At 50.5% G+C, this 25,888-nt stretch overlaps 1 protein-coding gene across 10 annotated transcripts in view; it reads right to left on the bottom strand.

Moving 5' to 3' along the window:
- Positions 1 to 25,888, bottom strand: part of RASGEF1A (RasGEF domain family member 1A) — a 276,356-nt gene that overhangs the window by 34,061 nt on the left and 216,407 nt on the right. Inside the window, exon 1 of one of the 10 annotated variants that reach the window (XM_073793597.1) lies at positions 6,024 to 6,288. The exons of 7 other annotated variants lie outside the window; for them this stretch is intronic. Coding sequence is in view for 2 of the 3 variants with exons in the window: in XM_033842219.2 (XP_033698110.1) it covers positions 5,374 to 5,391 (18 nt within the window). In the remaining variant the exon portion in view is untranslated. Of the gene's footprint in view, positions 1 to 5,373; positions 5,639 to 6,023; positions 6,289 to 25,888 lie in introns of those variants that run through there. 2 more of the 10 variants (XM_033842219.2, XM_033842221.2) reach the window with 2 other exon arrangements.

Genomic DNA, 25,888 nt, shown 5'->3' with positions numbered 1-25,888 from the left:
AGGAAGGAATTACTAAAAGATAAATTAGTGGATTGAAGGAAGGAAAGACAGTAGAACTGGCTGATTACATTCAAGAGCTGATTTTCTTTGGGAAACACAAATTAAAAAGATAAACCTCTGGCAATTCTAATCAACAAAAGGATGGAAGAAAGGAAGGAAGCTGGCAGACAGGGAAAGAAGGAGGGAAGGATCGAGACTGGGAGGGAGGAAAGGAATGAAGAGAGGGAGAAATGCAAAAACAGAGGAATGAGAAAGAGACTCTAACCACAGATGTGGAGAAGAAACTTTACACGAATAGATGATGTAAATCTGTGCTAAAAGGTCTGAAAGCATTTTGAACTAGGATATTACCTAGAAAATATGAATAACCGAGATAGACTAGAAATGTTTAGAACGCAAAGAAGACCAATAACCAGAGTACAGATTAAGTAAGCTGACAGCCAGCTAAACCTCAGAGAATATAAAAGCAAGCCCGGGCTGAGCCCGTTTCCAAAATGAATGTCTTCAACCCTTAAAGAGTAAGATAATTTTATATGATAGTTAAACTATTTCAACTACACAATTCATATTGAAAACCTTTCCTATTCATTTTATGAAGCTAACATAACCCTGATTTATAAATGTGACAAATATCTCCCCTAATAGAAAAGTAGGTATAAATTCTTACCTATGAAGATAAAGGAAAAATACCCCAAGCAACATATCGGCAGAATGAACCCAGCAGCATTTCCAAGCACAATCGAGCCTGACCCAGTGGGATTTATTCCAGAAACAGGATGATTTAGCTCAGAAAAGCTAATAAGTCAACACATTAATAGGTCCAAGGAGGAAAGGAATTTGATGATTCTGCTATATACAGGAAAGCCTCATATGATATCCATTCTTGGTGTACACTCTCGGCAATTAATGTAGGAATGAAATGTACGTCATGATGAAGATTATGTATTTGAAATTTAGGGCCAGTTTCAGACTTAACAGTAAAACATTAGAGGCCTCCTCATTAACATGAAGATCAAGCCAAGGACAACTGCTAGGATGTGGGGACGTATGTATATGTGTAGCTGATTCAATTTGTTGTAAAGCAGAAACTAACACACCATTGTAAAGCAATTATACTCCAATAAAGATGTTAAAAAATAAATAAAAAAATAAAGTTGCTTTGTACCTTTCAGAAAACACACTAAGATAAGAAAATGTTAACAAGATACATTAGAAATGAATTAAATTCATTCCTGGGTTTTCCAGGGAGCCCAACTGAAAAATCTGTTCAAAATACTGAGAGTTTAATTACCAATTACCTAACATACATTTTTTAAAGATCGCTGTCTTACCTATCAACCTCGCCTGGAGACAGGTATTCCCATCCCCAAAGACATCCTGACTCAGTCCGTGTGGAGTGCGTGCTTTCACCCCAGCGGCAGAAGGGAGGAGGGTGTGTGTGAGCCAGTGCCTGCCTGCGTGCGTGCGTGCGTGCGTGCGTGCGTGCGTGCCCTGGGGCCTCCCAGCTCTGCAGGTCTCCCAGCCTCTGGGCAGTGTTGCTCCCAGTGGGCCTGCCCTGCCACCCAGGTCAGCCACCCAGCCCACAGCCCCCTTACTGGCCACACACCCCTGACACCGCAGCATTCTGCCCTCCGGGCTGGGCACCTCTAGGGGCCTGCCACCCCTCTTCTAAGGAGGTTGCACGGGGCCCTGGTGCGCGCAGGGTGGCCAGGCTCTGGGGTCGGCCAGCCCCAGAATGAATGTCGCCTCTTCCTGCTCTGCTCATGGCGCTGCCTTACACCTCAGAGCCTCAGCTTCCTCTTGTGTCACTGGTACAGCCACCTCGTGAGGGTTAAAGGAGACGCAAGAGCTGGCTCCAAGTCCTCTGACTCACACTCGCCACAGGGGGCGGCTCGTGCGGCAGCGACACTGACCTTTGGGAAATGCCGTGGGCTTGGCCCCAGCCAGGCAGGCCGGTGTGAGCGGGACAGTGAGGGTGGGGTTCTTCCACTGGAGGCTGAGACACAGGGCAGTGGGTTTGCCAGAGAAACCCCACCGGCTGGCCGGCGACCATGAGGCCACAGGGCCAGAACGCTTGGGGGCTGCAGGGCTCCAGGGGGTGAGAAGCAAAGAATCACGATGGAGGTCCCTGGCTGCTTTCCTCTGGAGACCCCGGGGCCACTGTCCACATGACCGATCACCCAGGGCCCTCCAATCTGTCTGCCTCTGGGCTCCCCTTGTCCTGGAACACACAGGACTCCAGCCAGCCCAGAACCTGGCATAGTGGACATCCTGGGCAGGGGGCCAGCTGTGACCCCTGACACCCTGGCTGAACTCAGGCAAGCCGCAGCACCTGTGGGCCTCAGCTTCCCCACGTGTAACACATGGAAGCAGAACTAGGCAGTCTCCGTGGGCCATTCCAGCCCTCGTGTCTGTTTCTCCCTTCCCTCACTTATTCAGTCAACAAACATCCCTGAGGTCCTACTGATCTGTGCTGCACACTTGGAAATGGAAGAATCCATGGAGCTCAGTGTGTGCCACTAGGGGTAGAAGTAACACCGCAGTGCAGTATGAGAGACTCGGGATTAGAGGTCTGTGCTGGCTGGGTGTTGAGGGGGCACAAGGGTGGAGGGACTATCTCTGTAGGGAGAAGTCAAGGAGGGCATCCTGGAGGAGGTGATTTGGAGGTGGGCTTCCAAGGATGAGCAGGGGGTTTCCAGTGGCTTAGGAGAAGGAAGAGCAGGGAGATAAAACAGGTCTCCTGGCTGACCTGTTTTTATCAGGATTGTTTGTCAGGACTGTGACACCACAGTCCTGACAGACCAGCCCTCTTCTGGTCACTCAACAGCAGCTCCCCAGAGGGTGAGGGCCAAGGAGCCCAGCGCTGTGGAGGGTGCAGGCAGCTTCCACAGGTACCTCAGCTCCGTCTCTCAAGTCAAACCCTACCCATCCCAAAGCCAGTGTGTGACTCCCCACCCCCAAGCAGCTCTCCCAGATGGCCTAGCTCGCAAAGCCCCTGCACCACTGTGGTCCCTGTGCTTGGTGGGTACGTGACCTACAGGTGGTACTGCCCCCAGTGCTCCTGAACCTCGACGGGGACGGCAGCCAGGTCGACACAAGATGCTGTGGCCCCCCACCTCACCTTGCCTCCTCCAACCCCAGCAGCAGGCAGGCCCAGCAAGATGAAGGCGTGGTGCCTGGACCAGGCTGTCCTGAGCCAGCAGGTACAGGTGTAGGCGGCGTGGCCAGGAGGCAGCAAGGGCTTGCAGGATGGAGCAAGCTGGGGCTCCATATTAGCACCCCAGGCCAGACCCTCCCCTAACTCCATACACCCAGCCGGTGCCAGGAGACATCGCCCCGAGGTGTCAACCAGTCCCACCTCCTCCCCGACCCCCCGCCCCCCGCTCCACCTGCATCCTTTCCCGCCTCTCCTTCCTGGAGTCGGCTGTCTCCTCTGCATCTCTACACCACAGCTCCACTGTCAGCAAGGCCACCTGCTTTACCTTCAGAGTAAATCGGCCCTTCTCTCCTCCTCCGCTGCCACCTCCCTGGTCTGAGCCCCTGGGCCCCTGCGCTTACGCTCGCCAGCTCTGCTCCTGACACCGGCCTCCAGTCTGGTCCTCTTCAAAGCCTTGCCTGACCTCTTCCTGCTGTGCTCCTCTGCTCCCACTGCCACGTATCTCCTTCCCTCTCCTCCAGCAGGTCCTCAGGCTGAGGCCTCCCCTGACTGCCCCACCCAAGACACAACAGCTGCCCCACACTGGTGGTCAGTGCACTGGGCACCAAACGTGTTGGACCCCTGCTCGCCAGGCTGAGCAGAATTGTCATTACTGGTCCTAGCGAGACTGAGTGGGGCCCTGTGACTCATCTGGCTCAAGAGCAGTGAGTAGAAGTGACGTGTGGCACTCTGAACTGGGGCACTGAAAGGTTAGTGCAAGGGCCTCTCTCCCCCTCTGCCATGGGACCTGTCAGCCCAGGTCCTTGAGTGAGGAAGGCTTGGAGCAGGGCCCCGCCAAACCATGAAAAACTCGCTGATAAGTGAAAATTACAAGGTGTTGTTATAAGCTCCTGGCTTTGGGGGTTGTTTGGTTACCGCTGATAACCTAAACTACCCTGCCCTTGATATGCACCCTTGATATGTTCTATTCCTCTTTCCTGCTTTACTTTTTCTCTTTAGCACTTAGCACCATGTAACATTCCATATTCCATTTCTTGATTGTGCTTTTCTTCTTCCCTGTCTCTCTTGCTAAAAGGTGAGCCATGAGGACAGGGACTGTGGTGTCTCTGGTTCCCTGCTGAATCCATGGTGCCTGCACACAGCAGGTGCTCAATAAATGTGCACTGAATAAGTGAAAGAATGAAGGACTAAATGAGTCCTGCTTCTTGGGCACAGCCAGGCCCAGTCAGCCCAGCTGCGGCCCCCTTCTGTGCCCCACCTGCACTGAGCCTGAGGTCTACGCCGGTCAGCTCCAGGCTGAGGGCTTAGAACGGCGGCACCTGAATCACATTGCCTGATTGCCTCAAAGGAAGGGTTTGAGCCATGGAAATGCAACACTGCCTCATGCTCTGGATTAATTCCAGGACAGGTTCTCAGCCTCCCTTCCTGTAGAAAGGAAGCTGGCCCTCACCTTGGGGTCCACACCCCTGGAAGCCCCAGGCTGGGCCTCACTCTCCTGAAATACACAGGTGTCTGTGGGCCCACACAGGCACAGTCCTGCCCGCCCTGCCTCTCCCTCTCTCTCACACACACTCCATATATAAACATGCCCACATCTTCACATACTCTCACTCTCGCCCACACATCACACATACACACCTCCCACGTGCCCACCTCATCACAGACCTCCTCTCCCGGCACCTCCTCCAGGGCAAACAGGTGGTTCTGTGTTCAAGTCCAGAAAAGGATCCACTGTCGTCTTGGCGCTTATAAGCCTGCCTGTGCCAGTCCCAGGGCAGCCACCCTCCTGCCGACCCTGTCACTGGGGCTGCTGTCTCCTGCCTCTCCGGCCCTGTCCACCCCGCATGGGTCCCTACCAGGTGTGCAGGTGCCACGCGGCCACAGATTATCACCGGCGTCCGCAGGCCGTGCCAGGTAGCAGCCTGGGCTGCCCATCCGTTCTAAGCTCTGGGCGCAGCCCACCTGACAGCTGGTGTCCCAGTGGGGACCCACAGAGAGAGTGGTTCCCAAGGGCAGGCTTCCTCCGGGCCTGGCCAAAGATGTTCTCAGGATGGCCACACTCCTTGTCCGGAGGTCAGGACTGCTTCCCGAGCTCGGCGGCGCAGGAACCCCTGACCCCGCAGTCCGACTGCAACCAAGGGGTTGCCCTGCGAGCTCGTCCACGTCACCGCCTCCGCGACCCGCCGCCCCGCACCTGCCACGCGCCGCAGCCCTACCTGGGGCTCCAGAAACATCCTGGCTGCCTGCTCCCAGCGCTGTCTCCCGGCGCCCCGGGCGTCCCGCGTGCAGCCGCTTCTCTCCCCGCGCGCCACTGCAGCTCCAACCCTCCGCCCCGCCCGCGGACTACCCCACGCCCGCCTCCTCCCGGGAGGCGGGGCCCGACCAGGGCCGGGAACGCTAGGATTCTGGATGGGGCGGAGGTGAGGGGTCAAGGGGTAGCGAGCGACAGAGTGGGGCCGAGGGACCTCGAGGCAGGGCCAGGGGCGGTCTGGGGCATAGTGGAGTTCGAGGGGGGCGTGGCGCAGGGGGCGGGGAAAGGACCGGAGGGGCGGGGCGCTGCTTGGAGAGCGTTGGCGAAGGTGCAGGGGTTGGGGCGCCGGGAGGGGCGCGGCATGGGCAGGGCACACAGGCCTGGCGCTGGATTTGGGGGCGCTGGGAGTGCAGGCGGAGCGGGCCGTGGCGTCAGGACGGAGGCCATGGCAGGGTGTCGGTGCTGGGTGCGCCGGGTGGGCTTGCGAAGGGGGGCCGTGTGGGTCGGTGCTTAGCGCGCGGTAGGAGCGGTCGTCCTGGTGAGATCCAGCTAACGGAGAGCCCCGTGCGCCCCCATATCCTCCCTCGAGCCTCTCTTCCCCCTCCCCGACCTCACCTCATCGTAGAGGTCCACTACAGAGCTATGGCAGGTGCTTGGCCAGCGTCTGGCTTGAATGCCTCCCCTCACGGGGCTCTCACTCCACACAGCTCTGGCCTCGAGCGTCCCACGGAACTCTCTGTCCTTCCGTTTCCTTGAGTGAACACGGGACACGGCAGCTGCTTTTGTGGGAGGACTACTCTAAGACACAGCGTGGGTCGGACCTGGCACATGGCACAGCGAGGCGTCCTCCCGCCCCCAGAAGCCCCGGCGCTCAGAAAGAATCCTGTCCGGTGACGGATCTTCCCCTCCCCCGCGTTCCTGCGTTGCCCCCAACGCGGGCTCTGAGAATCTGAAAGGAAAAGGTGGACTGAGGGAAGAGCGCCCTCTCTGGGAGATCTAGAACCGGAGGGCCCAGAGGCTGAGTGGGGAGAGGGAGGGGGTGGGATCTGGAAGAGCTCAGGAACAAGCTCTGGGGCTGGGATGGGGAGAGGTGATGCTGTCAGTGTCCAGGCAAGTCCCAGGACGCCGGCCCCCAGCAGCCCGTGAGACAGCCATCTCTCTTCCCAGCTACCCGTTCTCCTTTGCCTGTTCTCTCACCAGTAGCAAGATTGGCCCTGAGGCTGAGTCCTGCTGGACAGCTATTTCCGTCTTGAGGAACTAGGGGCTGTGCTGAGTCCATTCACCAGCCTCCTCCAAGAGAATGCAGGAGTTTGGAGACAGCCGTCCTTCTCTTGGAGGTCTGCCCCCCCCCCCACTTTCTCTACTAGGACTGGAACCCAGGTCTCACTGCTCCAGCACCTGCTCCTGTGGGCGGGCAGTCGGGAAGAGGGGGGCAACATTAGCAGAAATGGCCAGGGCTGCAGACTGCTGGCACATCAGCCCCCCAAGCTTCCACACTGTCCGTCTCCCCCTGCTGCTTCTGCATCTCATTTCAGGCCAGTCAGAGGATGCAAAGCTAATACTGGCCTCTGCAGGGGACTTGTGGAACCGGGACCAGCCTGGGCCCTTGGTCCTGAGCCCGCCTGGCCACTCTTCCCCTTCAGACAGCTCCACAGTGCCAAGAGGGGTGAGGGGTTTTGCCCTGAGGGAGCTTGCCAGGCACCTACCCCTGCTGTCCTCGGCCCTACCCCACAGCCCTGCAGGACATCTGGGCCCTCAGGCAGCCACAGTATTTCCTCAGGAAGTCCATGTGGGCAGTTAACACCCTCTGCACCCCGAGCAAGCCTTCCCCTCTGCTTCTCTAGATGTTATGGCCCAGAGGAGTTGGCTAGGCCGATATGCAGCACCACTGCACCTTTCTGTACATGCTCACTCACAAATTTCACAAGCATCCCTAAGAACCTTGGTAAAGTAGATGTTTCCCCAGGATGAAGGAGCACCCTCTGCCAGTAGTCTCTGCAATGGGAATGTCCTCACAGACACAGGTGGTGCTCTCTCGCCTTTGCTCACAGGTGTGACCTCAGCATTCATGTGTGTACATGGACTACATCCGCATCCCAAGGCAGCAGGGAGATGGGCGTGCCAGGGCTGTCCCCTGCCAGGGCGCTCCCCTGCTTGAACCTGTGGGTGGGGCTGGGCGTAGAGAGCAAGGTGCTGCAGGGAGGACTTGTGGGGACCGGCACAGGAACACAATGACCTTGCCAGAGCTGGCTTTAGAAAGTGGAGAAGGAACCAGCTGTGGTGCAGCCAGCAGACATGTGCTGGGGGCTTCTGGAAAGATGAGGCACCCCAGATGATGTGGGCTGGCCATGAGGCCAGGAACAGTGCATCCATCCCGTGACCATGAGAGGATGCTCTGAGCAAAGAGCAAGGAAGCCTGGTTCCAGAATGACAGTGACCCTGGACATCCTCCCAAGTACGGACACCTGGGACAGACGGGAAACTGGGACAGGAGGCTGGACTCACTGCTACAAGCTCCTAATCAGTGTCCTTGCTTCCACCTGTCCTGCCTCAACACAGCAGCTGGATTGGCCCTGTTAAAACCTGAGTCAGGTCCTGCCCCTCCTCTGCCCAGACCCTCAGTGAAATGAAAGCCAGGGTCCTAGTGGCCCTGCAGGCCCCATTGGCCTGCCCCCATTTGAAACCTCCCACCTTCCACTCACCTCTGCCCCCGCCGGCCCTGCATGTCTGCATGGCTTTCCCACTTGGGTCTTTACTGACGTGTCACCTTCTCGGTGACATATTTACAGTGTTAACCTCCACTCCCACACTTCCTCTCCCACTGAACTTTCCTTCTCATGGCTACTTCAGTTGACAGATTCTTTCTACTTCCTTATTTGTTAGTCTCCTCTAGGGAGAATTCGAGCTCCATGAGTGCAGGGCCTTTGTCTGTTTTGTTCACTGCTGTGCCCCAGTGACTGTGACATGTTTGCATGTGGCGGCACTTGACACCTATCTGTTGAATGAACATGTGTGTATGTATGTCTGTGTATAACCGTGCAGATATAGATATAGGTGTATGTATCTAGTATAGGCCTCATATCCAGAATATATAAAGAACTCATAAAAATCCAAAAAGTCAGAAGACCCAACTTTTTAAAAATAGGCAAAAGACTTGAAGAGGTACTTTACCAGAAAGGATATCCCAAAGGGTGATACACATAAGAAAAAGCATTCATTAGTCATCAACGGAAGGAAAATTAACACCACAGTGTGATACTGCTGTACACCCACCAGGATGGCTAAAATGAAAAGGCAGAAATATCCAAGTGCTGACAAGGATGTGGCACAACGGAAACTCCCAGCCGCTGGTGGTGGGAGCTGAACTGGTAAAGCCACGTGAGAAGATGAACCCATAGTGCCTACAAAAGTCGAGCATATACAGGGCCAGAAACTCCTCCCTGGGTATAGACCTACCAGAAATGCTTACATACTCACACCCAAAGACCCATCCATGAGTGTTTATAGCAGCACTCTTCACAATGGTTCTAAACTGGGAACCACCCAGCCGCCCTCCACAGCCAGGAGGTGTAGTCACTCAGGGAGCACCCCACAGCAATGAGAATGAACGAAGACAGACACACACAAGGAGCAGTCTCAACCACCATCACGGGGAGCAAAAGAGACCAGGCGCGAAAGAACATCTAATCAGCATCCTACGGGGCTGCTGGGGCTGCGGCTGGGTGCTGGTCACCCACGTGCTCACCCCGTGAAAAGTCACTGAGCTGCAATATTTATGACTCATGCACTTGGCTGTATGTACATTACACTTCAAAACAGTTTATGTTTTAAAAACAGAAATAACTTCCCAAGCAGAGCAGGCAAAGCTGTCTGAGCCCCAAGGCCCTTCCAAGTCTGCTGTGAGCCACAACTCAGAGAAGCCGAACTGGGGAAAGGAGCATTTTAAGGACACTAGTGGTCTCTGCCTCCCTCTCCTCATTCCCCTCAAGACCAAAGGCACCTCTGGTAAAAAAAAAAAAAAAAAAAAAACCACAAACAAACAAAAAAAAAGCCTGCTCCTTCCTTTAAAAAGGTACAGCCTGCAAGGTTTTAGTTTTGGAAGATGGAAGGTGGCCTGATGTGGGGTGACCAACTTTGAAGAACAGAGGAAGCAGGAACCCAAGTGCCCACACAGGTGGTGCCCACGCCAGCATCACGACAAAGCCCCTGCAGAGGCTAAAACCTCAGAAGCCAGGGTTCCAGCGCAGCGGGGTGGGGGGCAGGCTGCCAGAAGACGCAGGTGAAAGTCTGATGGCATCTGCGGGACCACGCAGGGGTGAGCACCAAGGGCGAGGGAGCAGGTTACGTGCAGCCTCTCCTTCCTGCACGGACTCCCCTCCCCACGCTGCCCAGCTGGGGCCACCCTCCTCCATCCCCACCAGCCACTTATCACCCAGGGCAGCCGTGCAGGCAGAGCTTCGGCTCCAACTCTGAGTGCGATGGATGAGGTGGGCGCCTCTCTGAGTTATCGTTTCCTGGGTATAAAGCAGGGTTCATGACACCCAACTCAGGATGGCTGGCAAAACATGAAGCCAAGTGAATCAAGCACTTGGTGAGCCCTAGAGACTTCTCAGTTTCTAGTTCCGAGGGCTTGAGCTGTCCAGAGGCTCTACGCCTGCCCTGGGAAACAGCCTGGGCCGCCTGCGCTCAGCACCTGTCCACTGAGAGGTCCTCTCCTGTTGCCTCCACGCCCCCGCAAGAGGGCTCAACAGGACCCGGCTGGGACACGGCGTGGCCTGAGGGCCAGTCAGCACTCTGGGTGGTCAGGGTCGCCCTGCGGCAATCACACCCATGCAAACCCGTGAGCTTCAGGGCACACGCATGGCCGACACCCTGGGGAAGGGCGAAGTGCCAATTCTACTCAGCTGCTGACCCTGTCCCCGGGCGACCTGGAGCAGTTGGGCACAACGATGTCCACCGAGGAACACACACGGGTCTCTGCATTTCCCTAACCCTGTCTGATTAATACTCCCCTTTGGAGAATAATGTTGGAAGCAAACAAATCGTTACGGTTTTAGGTGCCACTGAAGCACAAGGTATGGAGGAGGGCAAATGGGGGGACAGCTGACCGTTCTGATGCCCCCCTCGTATCACAGAGGTTACTGCTCTGCCTTAAGAAACAGCCCCCAGCAGGGCAGGGTCCTCCACGAGCCTCACCCCATAGCCTCTGCTTGTCCCCCTCTGTAGGTAGAACTGCCCGCTCACCCCAGGTGTGTCACTTGCTGCATGCGTGTAACCGGGCGCGTAACTAACCGAGACTAACAGCACGGACTGCTTGGGACAGCGGCCACTTGCTGCACCCGGGCCCTGTCATCACTCTCCCGTCAACAAGCTGGGAAAGGAGCAGGTGGAGATGGGACTTCAGCTGGCCACAGGGCTGTGTGGTCCCTGCAGCACGGCCCTCTCCACTGTCCCAGCTCTTACGCCTCCCCCACCAGGCGCAGGGACCAGTGGGTGTGGTAGGGGTACCGCAGAGCCAGGTGGGCTGGGTGGGGACAGTTCCCCAGGGGCCTGGCCAGACCCAGAGGGTCCTGGGGGCTAGGGAAGGACCTGGGTGGCCCTGGCGAACAGGGCTGGGAGGATGCAGAGATTTGGTGCGCGGGGCAGGGGAGGGCCGTGCTCCCACAGAGGGCGCCAGGAGGTTAGAGAAGCAGCCCTTTGGAAGGGGGATTGGTCGCATCAGGAGAGTAATCCCTCCCTGCTAGGTGCCACCTCCGCTTCCAGAGAAGGAGGAAACACAGGTGGGAGGAGGGTCTTCCCTCATGCAGGTGAGGTCCCTCAGTGGAGGGAGGGAGGGAAGTGGGGAGCCTGGGCACGAGCACGTCTAGGTCCTGTCTGCCCAGTGAAGGGGGCAGTTCCTAGCAACGCCCCTCCCTGACCACACCCACCTGAGTCCTGCCGCCCCTTCACACCGAGTGCCCACCGATCCCGGCTGGCAGTGGTGGGCAGAGCACGGACCCGAGCCCACTGCACGAAGATCACCAGGTAGAGGTGGAGCGACCTGCCCAGGGCGGCCTGCAGGAGCCCCTGGGCTGATGCCCTGGTGCCTATATGGGGAGTGGGCCAGGATGGGGGGTGGGGACGCACCAGCACCAGGAGGGCTGCCCAAGGCCACACTCCAGCCCTTTCCACAGCCCACCCCGAGGCCTCAGAGAGGCCACACTCAGGTTCCTGCTCTCAAAGAAATAAATTAATTTCTCCTAAGCAAGGTTTCCTTTCAGGCAACACTCCCTAGCCAGTCCAGCTTCCGGAGTGAGGCTGTTTTCTAGTCTGTGTGTGGGACCAGCCACCAGCATTTATCTTCTGAGAGCAGAGGAGGGGAGAGAATGCTCTCCCGGGGAAAGGTGGGAAGAGGATCCACTCCTTCCCCCAAGGAAGCCCAGACCTGCCTCCCTGGCCGGTGCCAGAGGTGGGAGCTGCAGAGGAAGCTGCCTGCTCACCTGGGGAGATTCCCCCTGGACTGGAGTGGCAAGGCCCCGCCCGCCACTGCACCCCAAAAGTTTCCATTCCTCTGACTCCAACGTTTGGCCGATAGACAACCCTGACATTGAAGGGCCTGGTCCTTTCCAGTGCTGGTCACCGTCAGAGAACATTCCTCTTGCCAAGAGAACATGACCTCCCCATTTGGAGGCCCTGCCACAGGGAAGCTGACCCTGGAGGGGTCACATGGAGGTCAGGGCCGAGGTGAGACTACTGGGTCTTGCAGGGTCCCAAAGCTGGGAGGACGAAGATCCTGAGGCTGGGTCCTTCGGAAGGCCCGTGACCTCAGGCTGGGCAGCCCTGTGGCCTTGGAGCCCCGCAGGCCACTCTGTCCAGGACAGTGGTTGGTCTCTGGGTGGCGGTGAACCAGGAAGCACACGGGACTCTCAGCGAGCTGCCCCCTGAACTGTGATGTCATTAGCAGACAGTCCTGGACTAGGTCACAGCCTCTGTGAGCCTCAGTCCCCCACCCAAAACCAGGACTCACTACCTGAGATGAAGCAGGTCACGATGTAAGCCAGGCGCCCATAAAGAGCCTGATGAGAGTATCTGCAGGGGCAGCGGAGGCAGGGGGCGTAAAGGGGAAGACGGAGGGAGACCCTTCCCCACACAAAGCTCCCACCCGAGCGGAGGACTGCCTGGGGAACACGGACAAGGCGTGAATGTCCTTGTGGAACCCTGCAGAGCCTCAGCCTCAGAGCCAGACAGCACGCAAATGAAGAAGCAGGAAAGGTCCGTCCACAAGGAGCAAACTGCTCCATGGCAACCAAAAGCCCGAGTCATCAATTTTCACCTGTGCAATCTGCAAAACTAACTTTAAACGTAACACAGGGTGTTTGTGCAAGTGTCAGGGTCACTGGTGGGAAAAAGGGGAGAAACGGGTGGCAGAGATGGGTTCCCTCAAGGCACCTCACGGGAGAACAGCCCCTCCTTGGCAGCAGGCCTGGCTGAAAGCATAACTGGTTCATGCACACACACGTGACCTTGTGCATGTGCACGTATATGTGTGCATGTGTTTGCACGTGTGTGCTTTGTGTGTGAATGTGCATGTGTATGGTGCGAGCACGTGTGTGTGTGCATGCACGTGCCTGTGCTCTCCATGTGCACATGTGTGTATGTGCCTATAACACAGACTGGCATACACCCTCTGGAAGGTTAATCGGGGTGCCTGCCCGCCGTTGGCCATCTCTCCAGTGGCCTCTTTTGCTCTCTTCTCTCCATTTGTCCTCGTTGAATGCTTTCCAGGTTTTCTCCAATGAACGTGAAGGGCTCTGTCACTGGCATAACGCAGTGCATGTTCTTTCGCTAAAACCAGGACGTGAGGCTACAGTACTCCTCTGGAGGATGCCTGGCGGGAGGCCACGGGGGGAGCCCACGGCGGGGGCCTGCCCTTGAGCACCCTCACCGGCTCCTAGAGAAGGGAGACCCGTTCCTGCCAGCCGGGGTATAACCAAGGGAGGAAGGGTGCCCAGGGCAGACAGGTGGCATGGAGAGTCAGCGGAGCCTGAGGACCCCGCTGGTTGGGTGTCAGGAAAGGCTGCGTCAGGCAGCACGGCTGCATGGGAGCAGCACCCTCCAGACAAGGGACAGGGCCCCGTTCCGTCTCACCCACCAAGAGCGTGATCTGCTGCGTGTGCTCAGCAGCGCTCATCGCTTCTCTCCTTACGTCCTGCTAGCTTCTCCCTCCAGCTGGCAGGCCAGAAGGCTCTGCTTGGTACTGGGCAGGGCAAGCTGTGGGAGTCAGCCTGACAGGTGCCCTCCTCTCCACATGGGCTGGTTTTCACCGTCTCGGGGATGTGTCCACTTGATTCTTACCTCCAAGACTTACGTTATCACCCACACTCCACACTGTCCTTCTCCTTCCCCCTCTGTCCCAATACCTTTCAGGCCCACCCTGTCCCCTCCTCCAGGAAGCCTTCCTGACTCTTAGAACATGCTTGAGGGCCTTGCCCTTGGACTACCAGCCCATTCACGAGGTGCACCTTATACCCTAGTCTTCTTCCCACCACCTCTTAAGGAGAGCTAGTGGCTCCCTAGAGGCCTCCCCGAGGATCGGAGCTCCTGTCTGGGCTCCATAAATCCAATGTGCTGTGTTGTATTAGTGATGTCTGCCTCAGGCGAGGCTGTGGAGGAATAGGGTACCAGGGCCCTGGATCTGCATCCCTCCTCCAGCTCCTCATTGGTAGGCTCCTCAACCACTGGGTGGCATTTTGCATTCCTAACTAGACTATTCACTTATTCGTTTTTTAAAAGTTAATTGAACATTTACTACATGCTAAGTTCTCAGAGACACAGTCCCTGCTCTCAGGGTTTACTCTCAGGGCTGTGGGAGGGGAGAATGGTAAACACAATACAGCTGGTGATGAGAAGGGCGATGGCACAGAGTCTGTGGGTCAGAGGGCGCCTCCCTGGGGAGGTGAGCCTGGAGCGGAGGCTGGGCTGCTGGGTGGGAGTGTCCTGGTAAAGGTACCAGGAAAGGTGTGCCAGGCAGAGGGCACAGCGAGTGCAAAGGCGCCCAAGAATGGAAGGAGCTTGGTGCATTCAAGGCACAGAAAGACCAATGTGGGGACCTGCAGTGAGAGACACCTGGACACTATGGCTGTCCTGGGGATTCTCCAGAAGCTCAACTGAGTGGCCAAGTTGGGAGGGGGCAGGGAGGAAGGGAGACCCAAGCTACCTGGGAGGCTTTCCCCAACAGAAGGTGTGAAACAGAAGGTGCAGGGTTTGACACCCCTCTCGAGGCCCTGGGCAGTCCCAGTCCCAGCAGTGCAGCTGGGCGCCAGCTTTAAGCCCTTGGGGGCTGACCTAGCAGCGAGCTCCTAGGGATGCTCAGGGAAGGCGTGGTGGGGCTGGGTCAGTGACCAGCACCCACAGGGTCATCTGGCTTCAGTTCTCAGAGGAGACTCTGGCAGAGAACTCACGCCTGAGGTCCCCTGTTGAGCGTGTATGTGTTGGGAGGTGGGGCTGGATGCTTTGGGCCTCTTGCTGTGGGTAGGGAATGGGGGCAGAGAGTCAGTACCCGCCTGGTTTGGTGGGGCAAGGGGGTTGGAATTTGGAGCTGCCAGAAAGTGAGGCGAGGGACTTCTTCTGTCTCACTGGGTTCCCCTTATCTGTGCCCAGCTCCCAAACTCCCTCCCAACCCCCCTCATGCTTCTGGAGCTTCTTCTGCCCCTCCCCCTGCCCTGTCCCTGGGGGCTCCCTGTCTGCTCTCCCACTTCATCCTCCCCTTGGGATGGAGCACCAGCCAGCAGGTGGGCCAGTCCTTGGAGCCCCCCGGAGGCCTCTCCTACCTCCCACCTCCTTCTCCCCTTCAGCCTCTCTCTCTGCCTCCCCTTCATCTCAGCTCTGCACTTCTCCAGACCCACAAACACAGTCTCCCTGACCTCCCACCCCTTTTAGCTGCCTTCCAATTTCTTCTTTCATCCACATTTCTAGAAAAAGCAGACGGCATCTGCCACTTTTATTTCTCCTGGTTCCATGCACACTCCCCAGCCCAGGCCCCCTCAACTTCCTCGGCCTCTGGAACAGTCTTCCCGCCTCTTCCCTCCCTGTGGCTGCCTGACCAATCCTGGGGCACCTGGCTGACCCAGGCCCTGGATTTCAACGAGACAACTGCTCACAGCCGAGGCTCAGCCTGGTGCCAAGCCCAGGCGCCCGATGCCAGGGAGGTCCACAGGGGCTCCATGCAGGATTCTGGGCTGGCCTGGGCTTCCCTCCTCCTGAGCTGCTCCTCCGCGGGGCCCAGCCCCACCGGCCGGCAGGAGTCCCCAGGGACCCGCTCACACACACAGCCAGGCCCACAGCCACCAAGACACATGTCCTGGGACCACCACAAGCCTCCCTCTTCGTGGTCGAGAGCAGAAGCTTGTCCTGCGATCTCTCGGGCACAGGCAGCAGGGGACCCACCCCTTGCACACCTTGGACAGCGACCTAGGCCCCGTGAGGCCCTGACCCCGGCGGGGGAGCGGCGGCGGCTGTGCAGGTGGAGATATGCCAGGCCTGACACAGGTATGTTTGAATTCCACCTTCGGGAAAAGGTTTTAACCGGAGCAGAACATATGGTCTCCTACGCTCGAGCTTCTCTATTTACTTGGCTGACTTCAATATTTTGGAGAGTCACATTACACTTTTTGACGGTTTACTTATATTTTGAAGGAGAGTTTGGGTTCCTCCTCCGATTTCCTTGATCACTGTCCCATTCTCATACCCACATATAGTCCTGCCGAGATCCGGCAACCCGGACAAGGCACCAGGGCCATTGCGAGGGGCCCTGGGCTCTCCCCCCGCCCTCTCTCCTGTGGCAGGAAGAGGCCGTCTGTGGTGGACAGAGAGGCATCTGAGCAGGGGAGGGGCACTGGGGGACTGTGACGAGCATCCAGAGGGGAGGCTGGTGGGGCTGACTGGCGAGCGAGCAGGTGGTGGCCCCCTGGGAGTTCTGCCCTCCTTCCTGGGGATGGACTGCAGCTGCCTGCCCATGAGAATCCGCTCAGCCCCAGCCTGTCTTGAGCCAAAGAGAACGATGCTCCAGGCTGGCAGGAAGGGACCTGATGCCAAACGGACACGAGGTGACCTGTGTGTGCTTCTGTGCACATGCCTGTCCCTAGAGCAGACACAAATGTTCCCAGGAGGGGTCTTTCACAGTCAGTCCCAGAATCACGGGCTCTTGAGGGGTGCCACCACCGTACCCTCTCCTCTCACCCCAGAGAGCTGCGGCTGTCCTGAGGACACCCAGTAAAGGCACAGAGCTGAGAGCAGAGCATGTGCCCTTCCCCTTCAGGGTCCCAGCCCTGTCCTGGACCCTGTAGGAGGGAGAGCTGTAGGCACAGCCTGCAGAGAAGTGTTCTTCATTCTCCCAGCCTCCCAGCCAGAACGAGGGCCCCGGGGGAGGGGAGGAGACCAGAGCTTACCTGGGCAGGGCCTTCCCGTGCAGTCACATGTTTGTTTGCCTAGTCTGCTTGTTTATTTTACCCATTTTAAAATTGAAAATGCAATATATGCTCATGAGAAAACACTCAACAGTACAAAAGATGATACAAAAAGTAAATGCCCTGCTGCCCCAGGCCCCAGCCCCTCCACAAAGACACCCACAATTAATTAATCTTGTGTGCAACCACCCAGAACTTTCTCTGTTCATGAGATGATTTACATGTGCATGCGGGGTTCTTTTTCTGAACTAAAGGGCTCACACTTCACACATTATTTTCAACTTGCTCTTTTCTCTGGGCAACCCCTCATGTTCTGTACCAGCTGCAGGGCATTCTGCTGGGTGGCTGGGCTGTCCCCTAGCACAAGGCACTCAGGTGTGGCATGACGTGGTGACCACAAACATACCTCAATGATCATCTTGACCAAGTGTCTTTACTCAAATGTGTGACCATATATGAAGAATAAACTTCTAAAATTAGATGTGTTAGATCAAAGATTATATGCATTATAAGTTTAAAGAGACATCACAGACCCGCTCTCAAAAGAGGATGGACAGATGTCAGCAAAATGGTATAGTAAGGACCTCTGAAAAGCCTTTCCCCATAAAAGCAACAAGAAAACTGGTAAAATGATTAGAATCAACTTTTTTAGAACTTCGAAAATTAATCAGAGATGTGGAGCAAAGCAGGGAGCATTTATTCACAAAAAGCAGCTGAGTACCACTGAGAACTGTAAGCTTTGTGGTGTGCTAACTTGCCTCAGTCTCATCCCCAGTGCCTTGAAAAACAAGACCCTTGCCATGGAAACCAGTAGCCTGGGAGCCACTGGGGGGAAGCCGAACAGGGCTGAAACTCTTTCAAGGCCTCATTTCCAGAAAATTGTCATTGTTCAGCCTGTCTGGTGGCTTCCCGGAAGACTCATTTGCAAGGATGTCTCTCTGACTCAGAGCTCACCCTGTACAAAAAGCCTATTCCTGAGGGTTGATTGTCAGAGATAATTACAGGCATTTAACTTCACAGCTGCCTGAGGCAGTGGATAACATTTGGAGCAAACATCTGACGAACCAAAAAGCTTAAAAGACAAAGCTCAGCAATGAGATGTCCATAGGGGCTTTTAAAAGTTGCAGTGTATTCCTGGGAATCTAGAAGGCCACATGCATGCCCAGGCATGTGCACATGTTTAGGTAAGCCTTGGGAAGGCCCTCAGCTCTCACTCTGGCTGACTTTGAAGCTCTGTGCAAACAGGAAGTGAAGGCTAAGGCAGAGTTGTTAACTGCCTGGCTGAGAGTTGAAGATGCGCCCCAACATGCACACAGAGCCCCTGGGCCGAGACTGGGAGACTGGTTCCAGGCATTTAAGGAAACCTCTGTCCAATCATTAAATGGCAACTAAGATAACCAAACAGAAAGTACAGTGGCCATACACGACAAAAGAATAGACTGCAGATTTAATTCAGAAAAGTCACTAAACAAACAAATCACAGTGACTTCAACAAACAGAAACAGCAACAAACCCTGAAGAGGAGTGAGCATCTGACTTCCAGAGCTGTCACATGAAATTATTTAAAATGTCCAGTTTTCAACAAAAAAATTACAAGACATGCAGGGGGAAAAAAGATATGTTCCACAAGCAAAAAAGCAATCACCAGCTGTCCCTGAGGAAGTCCAGACGTTTGACTTTGTTTTAAACAAAAATTTTTAATCCGTTATTTTAAATATATTAAAAGAAAATAAGTAAGGTAACTTACAGGTTGGGCGAAAATATTTGCAAAGCACACATCTGATAAGGGGTTAATATCCAAAATATATAAGGAACTCACACAACTCAAGAGCAAAAATAAAACCCCAAACAATCCAATTTTTTAATGAGCAAAGGACCTGAATAGACATTTTTCCAAAGAAGATATTCAAATGGCCAACAGGTATATGAAAACTAACTCAACATCACTAATCATCAGGGAAATGCAAATCAAATCCACAATGAGACATTACCTCACAACTGTTCTAATTGCTGTCATCAAAAAGACAACAGATAACAAACACTGGCAAGGATGTGGAAAAAAGGTGGGAATGTAAACTGGTGCAGCCACTATGGAAAACAGTATGGAGGCTCCTCAAGAAATTAAAAATAGAACTAATATATGATCCATCAATCCCAGTTCTGGATATGTATTCCAAAAAAATACAAAATCACTATCCCAAAGAGATATCTGCACTCCCATGTTCACTGCAGCATTATTTACAATAGCCAAGACATGGAAACAACTTAAATATCCATCATTGGATGAATGAATGCAGACAATGTCACACACACACACACACACACACACACACACACACACACAAATAGAATACTATTCAGCCATGAAGAAGAAGGAAATCCTACCACTTGTGACAACATGGATGGATCCTGAGGGTGTTATGCTAAGTGAAATAAGTCAGGCAAAGAAAGACAAATACTATATGATCTCACTTATATGTGGAATCTCAAAAAACCAAACTCATAGAAACAGAGATAAGATGGGTTGCCAGAGGTAGGAGGTGGACGTGAGGGAATAAGGTGAAAGTGGTCAAAAGGTAAAAACTCACAAAGATAAATAAGTTCTGAGAATGTAATGTACAGCATGATAACTATAGTTAACAATACATACAGTATGTTTAAGAGTGGCTAAGAGAGTAAATCTTCAGTTATCATCATAAAGAAACTAAATTTGTAACTATGTGGGTTGATGGATGTTAACTAAACTTATCGTGCTAATCATTTTGCAAAATATACGTATATCAAATCATTATGTTTTATACCTTAAACTTACACAATGTTATATGTGAATTATATATCAATAAAACTGGAAAAAAGGAATTAAAGAAAAAGAAATTAAGGAAACTACGTCAGAACAATTAAAGCATGGAAACAATGTTTCACCAAATAAAGAGTATCCATAAAGGAGTATAAATTATTTGAAAAAATGGAAATTCCAGTGTTGAAAACTACAATAACTGCAATGAATATTTAACTGGAGGGACTCAACAGCAGATTTGTACAGGCAGAAAAGAGAATCAGTAAACTTGAAGAGAAGTCAATAACTGTCATCCAGTCTGAGGAATAGAAACTAAAAAGAATGAAGGAAAATAAACAGAGCCTCAGGTACTCCCATGCATACCAACATATATATAACGGAAGTCCCAGAAAGAAAAGAGAGGACGGAGCAACAAGAATATTGGAAGCAGTAATGGCTGAAATGTCCCAAATCTGATGAAAAACATTAATCTACACACCCAAAAAGATCAACAAACTCCAAGTAGATTCCCCATCAGAAACTAGAGAAGGGCAGGGCAGAAAGCAGTGGGATAACATATACAAAGTACTGAAAGAAAAAAGATGTCAACAAACAATTCTTTATGCAGCAAAACTGTCCTTCAAAAATGAAGGAGAAATTTCCCAGCAAATAAAAACAGAACTCATCATTAGGAGGTTTACCCTACAATAACTACTAAATAGAGTCCTTCAGGCTGAAATTAAAGGACATTAGCCAGGGAGTTCCCTGGTGGTCTAGTGGTATGGATTCCGGGCTTTCACTGCTGTGGCCCAGGTTCAATCTCTGCTCAGGGAACTGAAATCCCGCAAGCTGCATGGCAAGGCCAAAAACACAAACAAACAAACAAATAAATAAATAAAAAGGACATAAGCCAGGACCTCAAATCCAGATGAAAAAATAAAAATTATCAGTAAAAGTAACGATATAGGTAACTACAAGAGACAATACAAATGTATTTTATGCTTGTAACTCTTTTTTCTCCTATCTGAATTAAAAGACAACTGCATAAAGCAATAATTATAAGTGTGTGTTGATGAGTACACAATGTATAAAAATGAATATTTTATGACAATAAAAGCACAAAGGAGAGGGGAGGTAACACAACGACAAAGGAGCAAAGTTTTTGTACACTACTGAAATTAAGTTGGTATTAATCTGAACTATATTGTTATAAGTTAAGACGTTAACGTTAATCTGACAAGCAAAAACTAAGGAAATAACTCAAAAATATATAGTAAAAGAAATTACAAGGAAATTAAAATGGTACTACCAAGTATCTATTCAACACAAAAGAAGGCAATAATGGAGGAATAGAAGAACAAAAATGACATAACAATTGAAAAACAAATAGCAAACCCTATCTTACCAGTAATTGCATTAAATGTAAATAAATTAAACACTCCAATTAAAAGTCAGAGATTGGCAAAATGAATTTAAAAACATGATCCAGGGCTTCCCTGGTGGCACAGTGGTTAAGAATCCACCTGCCAATGCAGGGGATACGGGTTCAAGCCCTGGTCCGGCCCACATGCCATGGAGCAACTAAGCCTGTGTGCCACAACTACTGAGCCTGCGAGCCACAACTACTGAGTCCGCATGCCACAACTACTGAAGCTTGCATGCCTAGAGCCTGTGCTCCACAACAAGAGAAGCCACTGCAATGAGAAGCCTGTGCACCGCGATGAAGAGTAGCCCCCACTCGCCGCAACTAGAGAAAGCCCGCACGCAGCAACAACACAGCCAAAAATAAATTTTAAGAAAAGAATAATATAATAATAAAATAACATAATCCAACTATATGCTTTCTACAAGAGACACACTTTAGATTCAAAGACAAATAGGTTGACAGTGAAAGGATGGAAAATATATCGCATGTAAACAGTAACCTAAAAAGAGCTAGAATGGCTAGATCAGTCAAAACAGACTTTAATATCAGACGACATAGACTTTATCAGACAAAAAGGACTCTAAGAAAAAAACATTACTAGGGACAAAGAAGGTCATTTTACAATGATAAAAGAGTCAATCCACCAAGAGGATATAACAATTATGAACATAGGCACCTAACAACAGAGCCCCCAAGTTTAAGAGCAAGAACTGTTGGAACTGAGGGGTGAAATAGACAATTCAACAGAAATAGTTTGAGACTTCAATACCCTACTCTCAATAATGGATAAAACAACTAGAGAGTAGATCAGTAAGGAAATAGAAGACTTGAACAATACAATAAACCAACTAGACCTAACAGACATGTATAGAACACTTAACAATAACAGAATACATATTCTCCTCTAGTGCACATGTAACATTCTCCAAGATACATGAGTTAGGCCATAAAACACATTTTAATAAATTTAAAAGAACTAGCATCATACAAAGTGTGTTCTGTGGCCACAAGGAAGAGCAGAAATCAACAACAGAAAGAAATCGGGGAAATTCACAAATATGTGGAAATTACACAACCCACTCCTAAATAACCACAGGGAAAAGAAGAAATTACAAGGGAAATTTTAAAATGACTTCACATAAATGGAAATAAAAATACAACATACCAAAACTTATGCAATGCAGCTAAAACAGTGCTTAGAATGAAATTTATAGATGTAAACTCATGTATTTAAAAAGAACAAAGATCTCAACTTCTATTCAATATTGTACTAGAGGTCCTAACCAGGGCAGTTAGGAAAGATATAAGCCATAAAAGACATCCATACTGGAAAGAAGAAGTAAAACAATCTAGGGCAAGTTACATGATCTTGTATATGGAAAATCCTAAAAAGTACACACACACACACACACATACACACACAACCACACACAATTAGAACTAATAAATAAATATAGAAAGAGCTCATGCAGCTCAATAACAAAAAGACAAACAACCCAATCAAAAAATGGGCAGAAGATCTAAAGAGATATTTCTCCAAAGAAGACATACAGATGGCCAAAAAGCACATGAAAAGATGCTCAGCATCACTAATTATTAGAGAAATGCAAATCAAATCTACAATGAGGGGCTTCCCTGGTGGCGCAGTGGTTGAGAGTCTGCCTGCCAATGCAGGGGACACGGGTTCGAGCCCTGGTCTGGGAAGATCCCACATGCCGCGGAGCAACTGGGCCCATGAGCCACAATTACTGAGCCTGCGCATCTGGAGCCTGTGCTCCGCAACAACAGAGGCCACAACAGTGAGAGGCCTGTGCACCGCGATGAAGAGTGACCCCCACTTGCCACAACTAGAGAAAGCCTTTGCACAGAAACGAAGACCCAACACGGCCCTAAATAAATAAATACATTTTAAAAAAAAAAACTACAATGAGGTATCACCTCACACCAGTTAGAATGGCCATCATCAAAAAAAATCTATGAACTACTGCAGAGCAGAATAAAGAAAAAAGATTGAAAAGAATTGAGGACAGTGTCAGAGACCTCTGGGACAACATTAAACACACCAACATTCGAATTATAGGGGTCCCAGAAGAAGAAGAGAAAAAGAAAGGGACTGAGAAAATATTTGAAGAGATTATAGTTGAAAACTTCCGTAATATGGGAAAAGAAATAGTTAATCAACTCCAGGAAGCACAGAGAGTCCCATACAGGATAAATCCAAGGAGAAACATGCCAAGACGCATATTAATCAAACTATCAAAAATTAAATACAAAGAACACATATTAAAAGCAGCAAGGCAAAAAAACAACAAATAACACATACAGGAATCCCCATAAGGTTAACAGCTGATCTTTCAGCAGAAACTCTGCAAGCCAGAAGGGAGTGGCAGGACATATTTAAAGTGATGAAGGAGAAAAACCTACAACCAAGATTACTCTACCCAGCAAGGATCTCATTCAGATTTGATGGAGAAATTAAAAGGTTTACAGACAAGCAAAAGCTAAGAGAATTCAGCACCACCAATCCAGCTTTAAAACAAATGCTAAAGGAACTTCTCTAGGCAGGAAACACAAGAGAAGGAAAAGACCTACAATAATAAACCCAGAACAATTAAGAAAATGGGAATAGGAACATACATATCGATAATTACCTTAAATGTAAATGGATTAAATGCTCCAACCAAAAGACATAGACTGGCTGAATGGATACAAAAACAAGACCTGTATATATGCTGTCTACAAGAGACCCACTTCAGACCTAGGGACACATACAGACTGAAAGTGAGGGGATGGATAAAGATATTCCATGCAAATGGAAATCAAAAGAAAGCTGGAGTAGCAATTCTCATATCAGACAAAATAGACTTTAAAACAAAGACTATTACAAAAGACAAAGAAGGACACTACACAATGATCAAGGGATCAATCCAAGAAGAAGATATAACAATTGTAAATATTTATGCACCCAACATAGCAGCACCTCAATACATAAGGCAAATACTAACAGCCATAAAAGGGGAAATCGACAGTAACACAATCATAGTAGGGGACTTTAACACCCCACTTTCACCAATGGACAGATCATCCAAAATGAAAATAAATAAGGAAACACAAGCTTTAAATGATACATTAAACAAGATGGACTTAACTGATATTTATAGGACATTCCATCCAAAAACAACAGAATACACATTCTTCTCAAGTGCTCATGGCACATTCTCCAGGATAGATCATATCTTGGGTCACAAATCAAGCCCTGGTAAATTTGAGAAAATTGAAATCATATCAAGTATCTTTTCCGACCACAACACGATGAGGCTAGATATCAATTACAGGAAAAAATCTGTAAGAAATACAAACACATGGAGGATAAACAACACACTACTTAATAACCAAGAGATCACTGAAGAAATCAAAGAGGAAATCAAAAAATACCTAGAAACAAATGACAATGAAAACACAACGACCCAAAACCTATGGGATGCAGCAAAAGGAGTTCTAAGAGGGAAGTTTATAGCAATACAATCCTACCTTAAGAAACAGGAAACATCTCGAATAAACAACCTAACCTTGCACCTAAAGCAATTAGAAAAAGAAGAACAAAAAAACCCCAAAGTTAGCAGAAGGAAAGAAAGCATAAAGATCAGATCAGAAATAAATGAAAAAGAAATGAAGGAAACGATAGCAAAGATCAATAAAACTAAAAGCTGCTTCTTTGAGAAGATAAGCAAAATTGATAAACCATTAACCAGACTTATCAAGAAAAAAAGGGAGAAGAATCAAATCAATAGAATTAGAAACAAAAAAGGAGAAGTAACAACTGACACTGCAGAAATACAAAGGATCATGAGAGATTACTACAAGCAACTCTATGCCAATAAAATGGACAATCTGGAAGAAATGGACAAATTCTTAGAAATGCACAATCTTCCAAGACTGAACCAGGATGAAATAGAAAATATGAACAGACCAATCACAAGCACTGAAATTGAAACTGTGATTAAAAATCTTCCAACAAACAAAAGCCCAGGACCAGATGGCTTCACAGGCGAATTCTATCAAACATTTACAGAAGAGCTAACGCCTATCCTTCTCAAACTCTTCCAAAATATAGCAGAGGGAGGAACACTCCCAAATTCATTCTATGAGGCCACCATCACTCTGATACCAAAACCCGACAAAGATGTCACAAAGAAAGAAAACTACAGGCCAATATCACTGATGAACATAGATGCAGAAATCCTCAACAAAATACTAGCAAACAGAATCCAACAGCACATTAAACGGATCATACACTATGATCAAGTGGGGTTTATCCCAGGAATGCAAGGATTCTTCAATATAGGCAAATCAATCAACGTGATACACCATATTAACAAACTGAAGGATAAAAACCATCTGATCATCTCAATAGATGCAGAGAAAGCTTTCAACAAAATTCAACACCCATTTATGATGAAAACCCTCCAGAAAGTAGGCATAGAGGGGACTAGACCATATATGACAAAACCACTGCCAACATCGTCCTCAATGGTGAAGAACTGAAACCATTTCCACTAAGATCAGGAACAAGACAAGGTTGCCCACTCTCACCACTATTATTCAACATAGTTTTGGAAGTTTTAGCCACAGCAATCAGAGAAGAAAAAGAAATAAAAAGCATCCAAATCGGAAAAGAAGAAGTAAAGCTGTCACTGTTTGCAGATGACATGATACTATACATAGAGAATCCTAAAGATGCTACCAGAAAACTACTAGAGCTAATCAATGAATCTGGTAAAATAGCAGGACACAAAATTAATGCACAGAAATCTCTTGCATTCCTATACACTAA

The sequence above is a fragment of the Tursiops truncatus genome, chromosome 16 (genome assembly GCF_011762595.2).
Source record: "Tursiops truncatus isolate mTurTru1 chromosome 16, mTurTru1.mat.Y, whole genome shotgun sequence".
NCBI classification, from domain to species: Eukaryota; Metazoa; Chordata; class Mammalia; order Artiodactyla; family Delphinidae; genus Tursiops; species Tursiops truncatus.
Note: the sequence above shows the minus strand (reverse complement) of the source record. Positions and strands in the feature narration are given on the sequence as shown.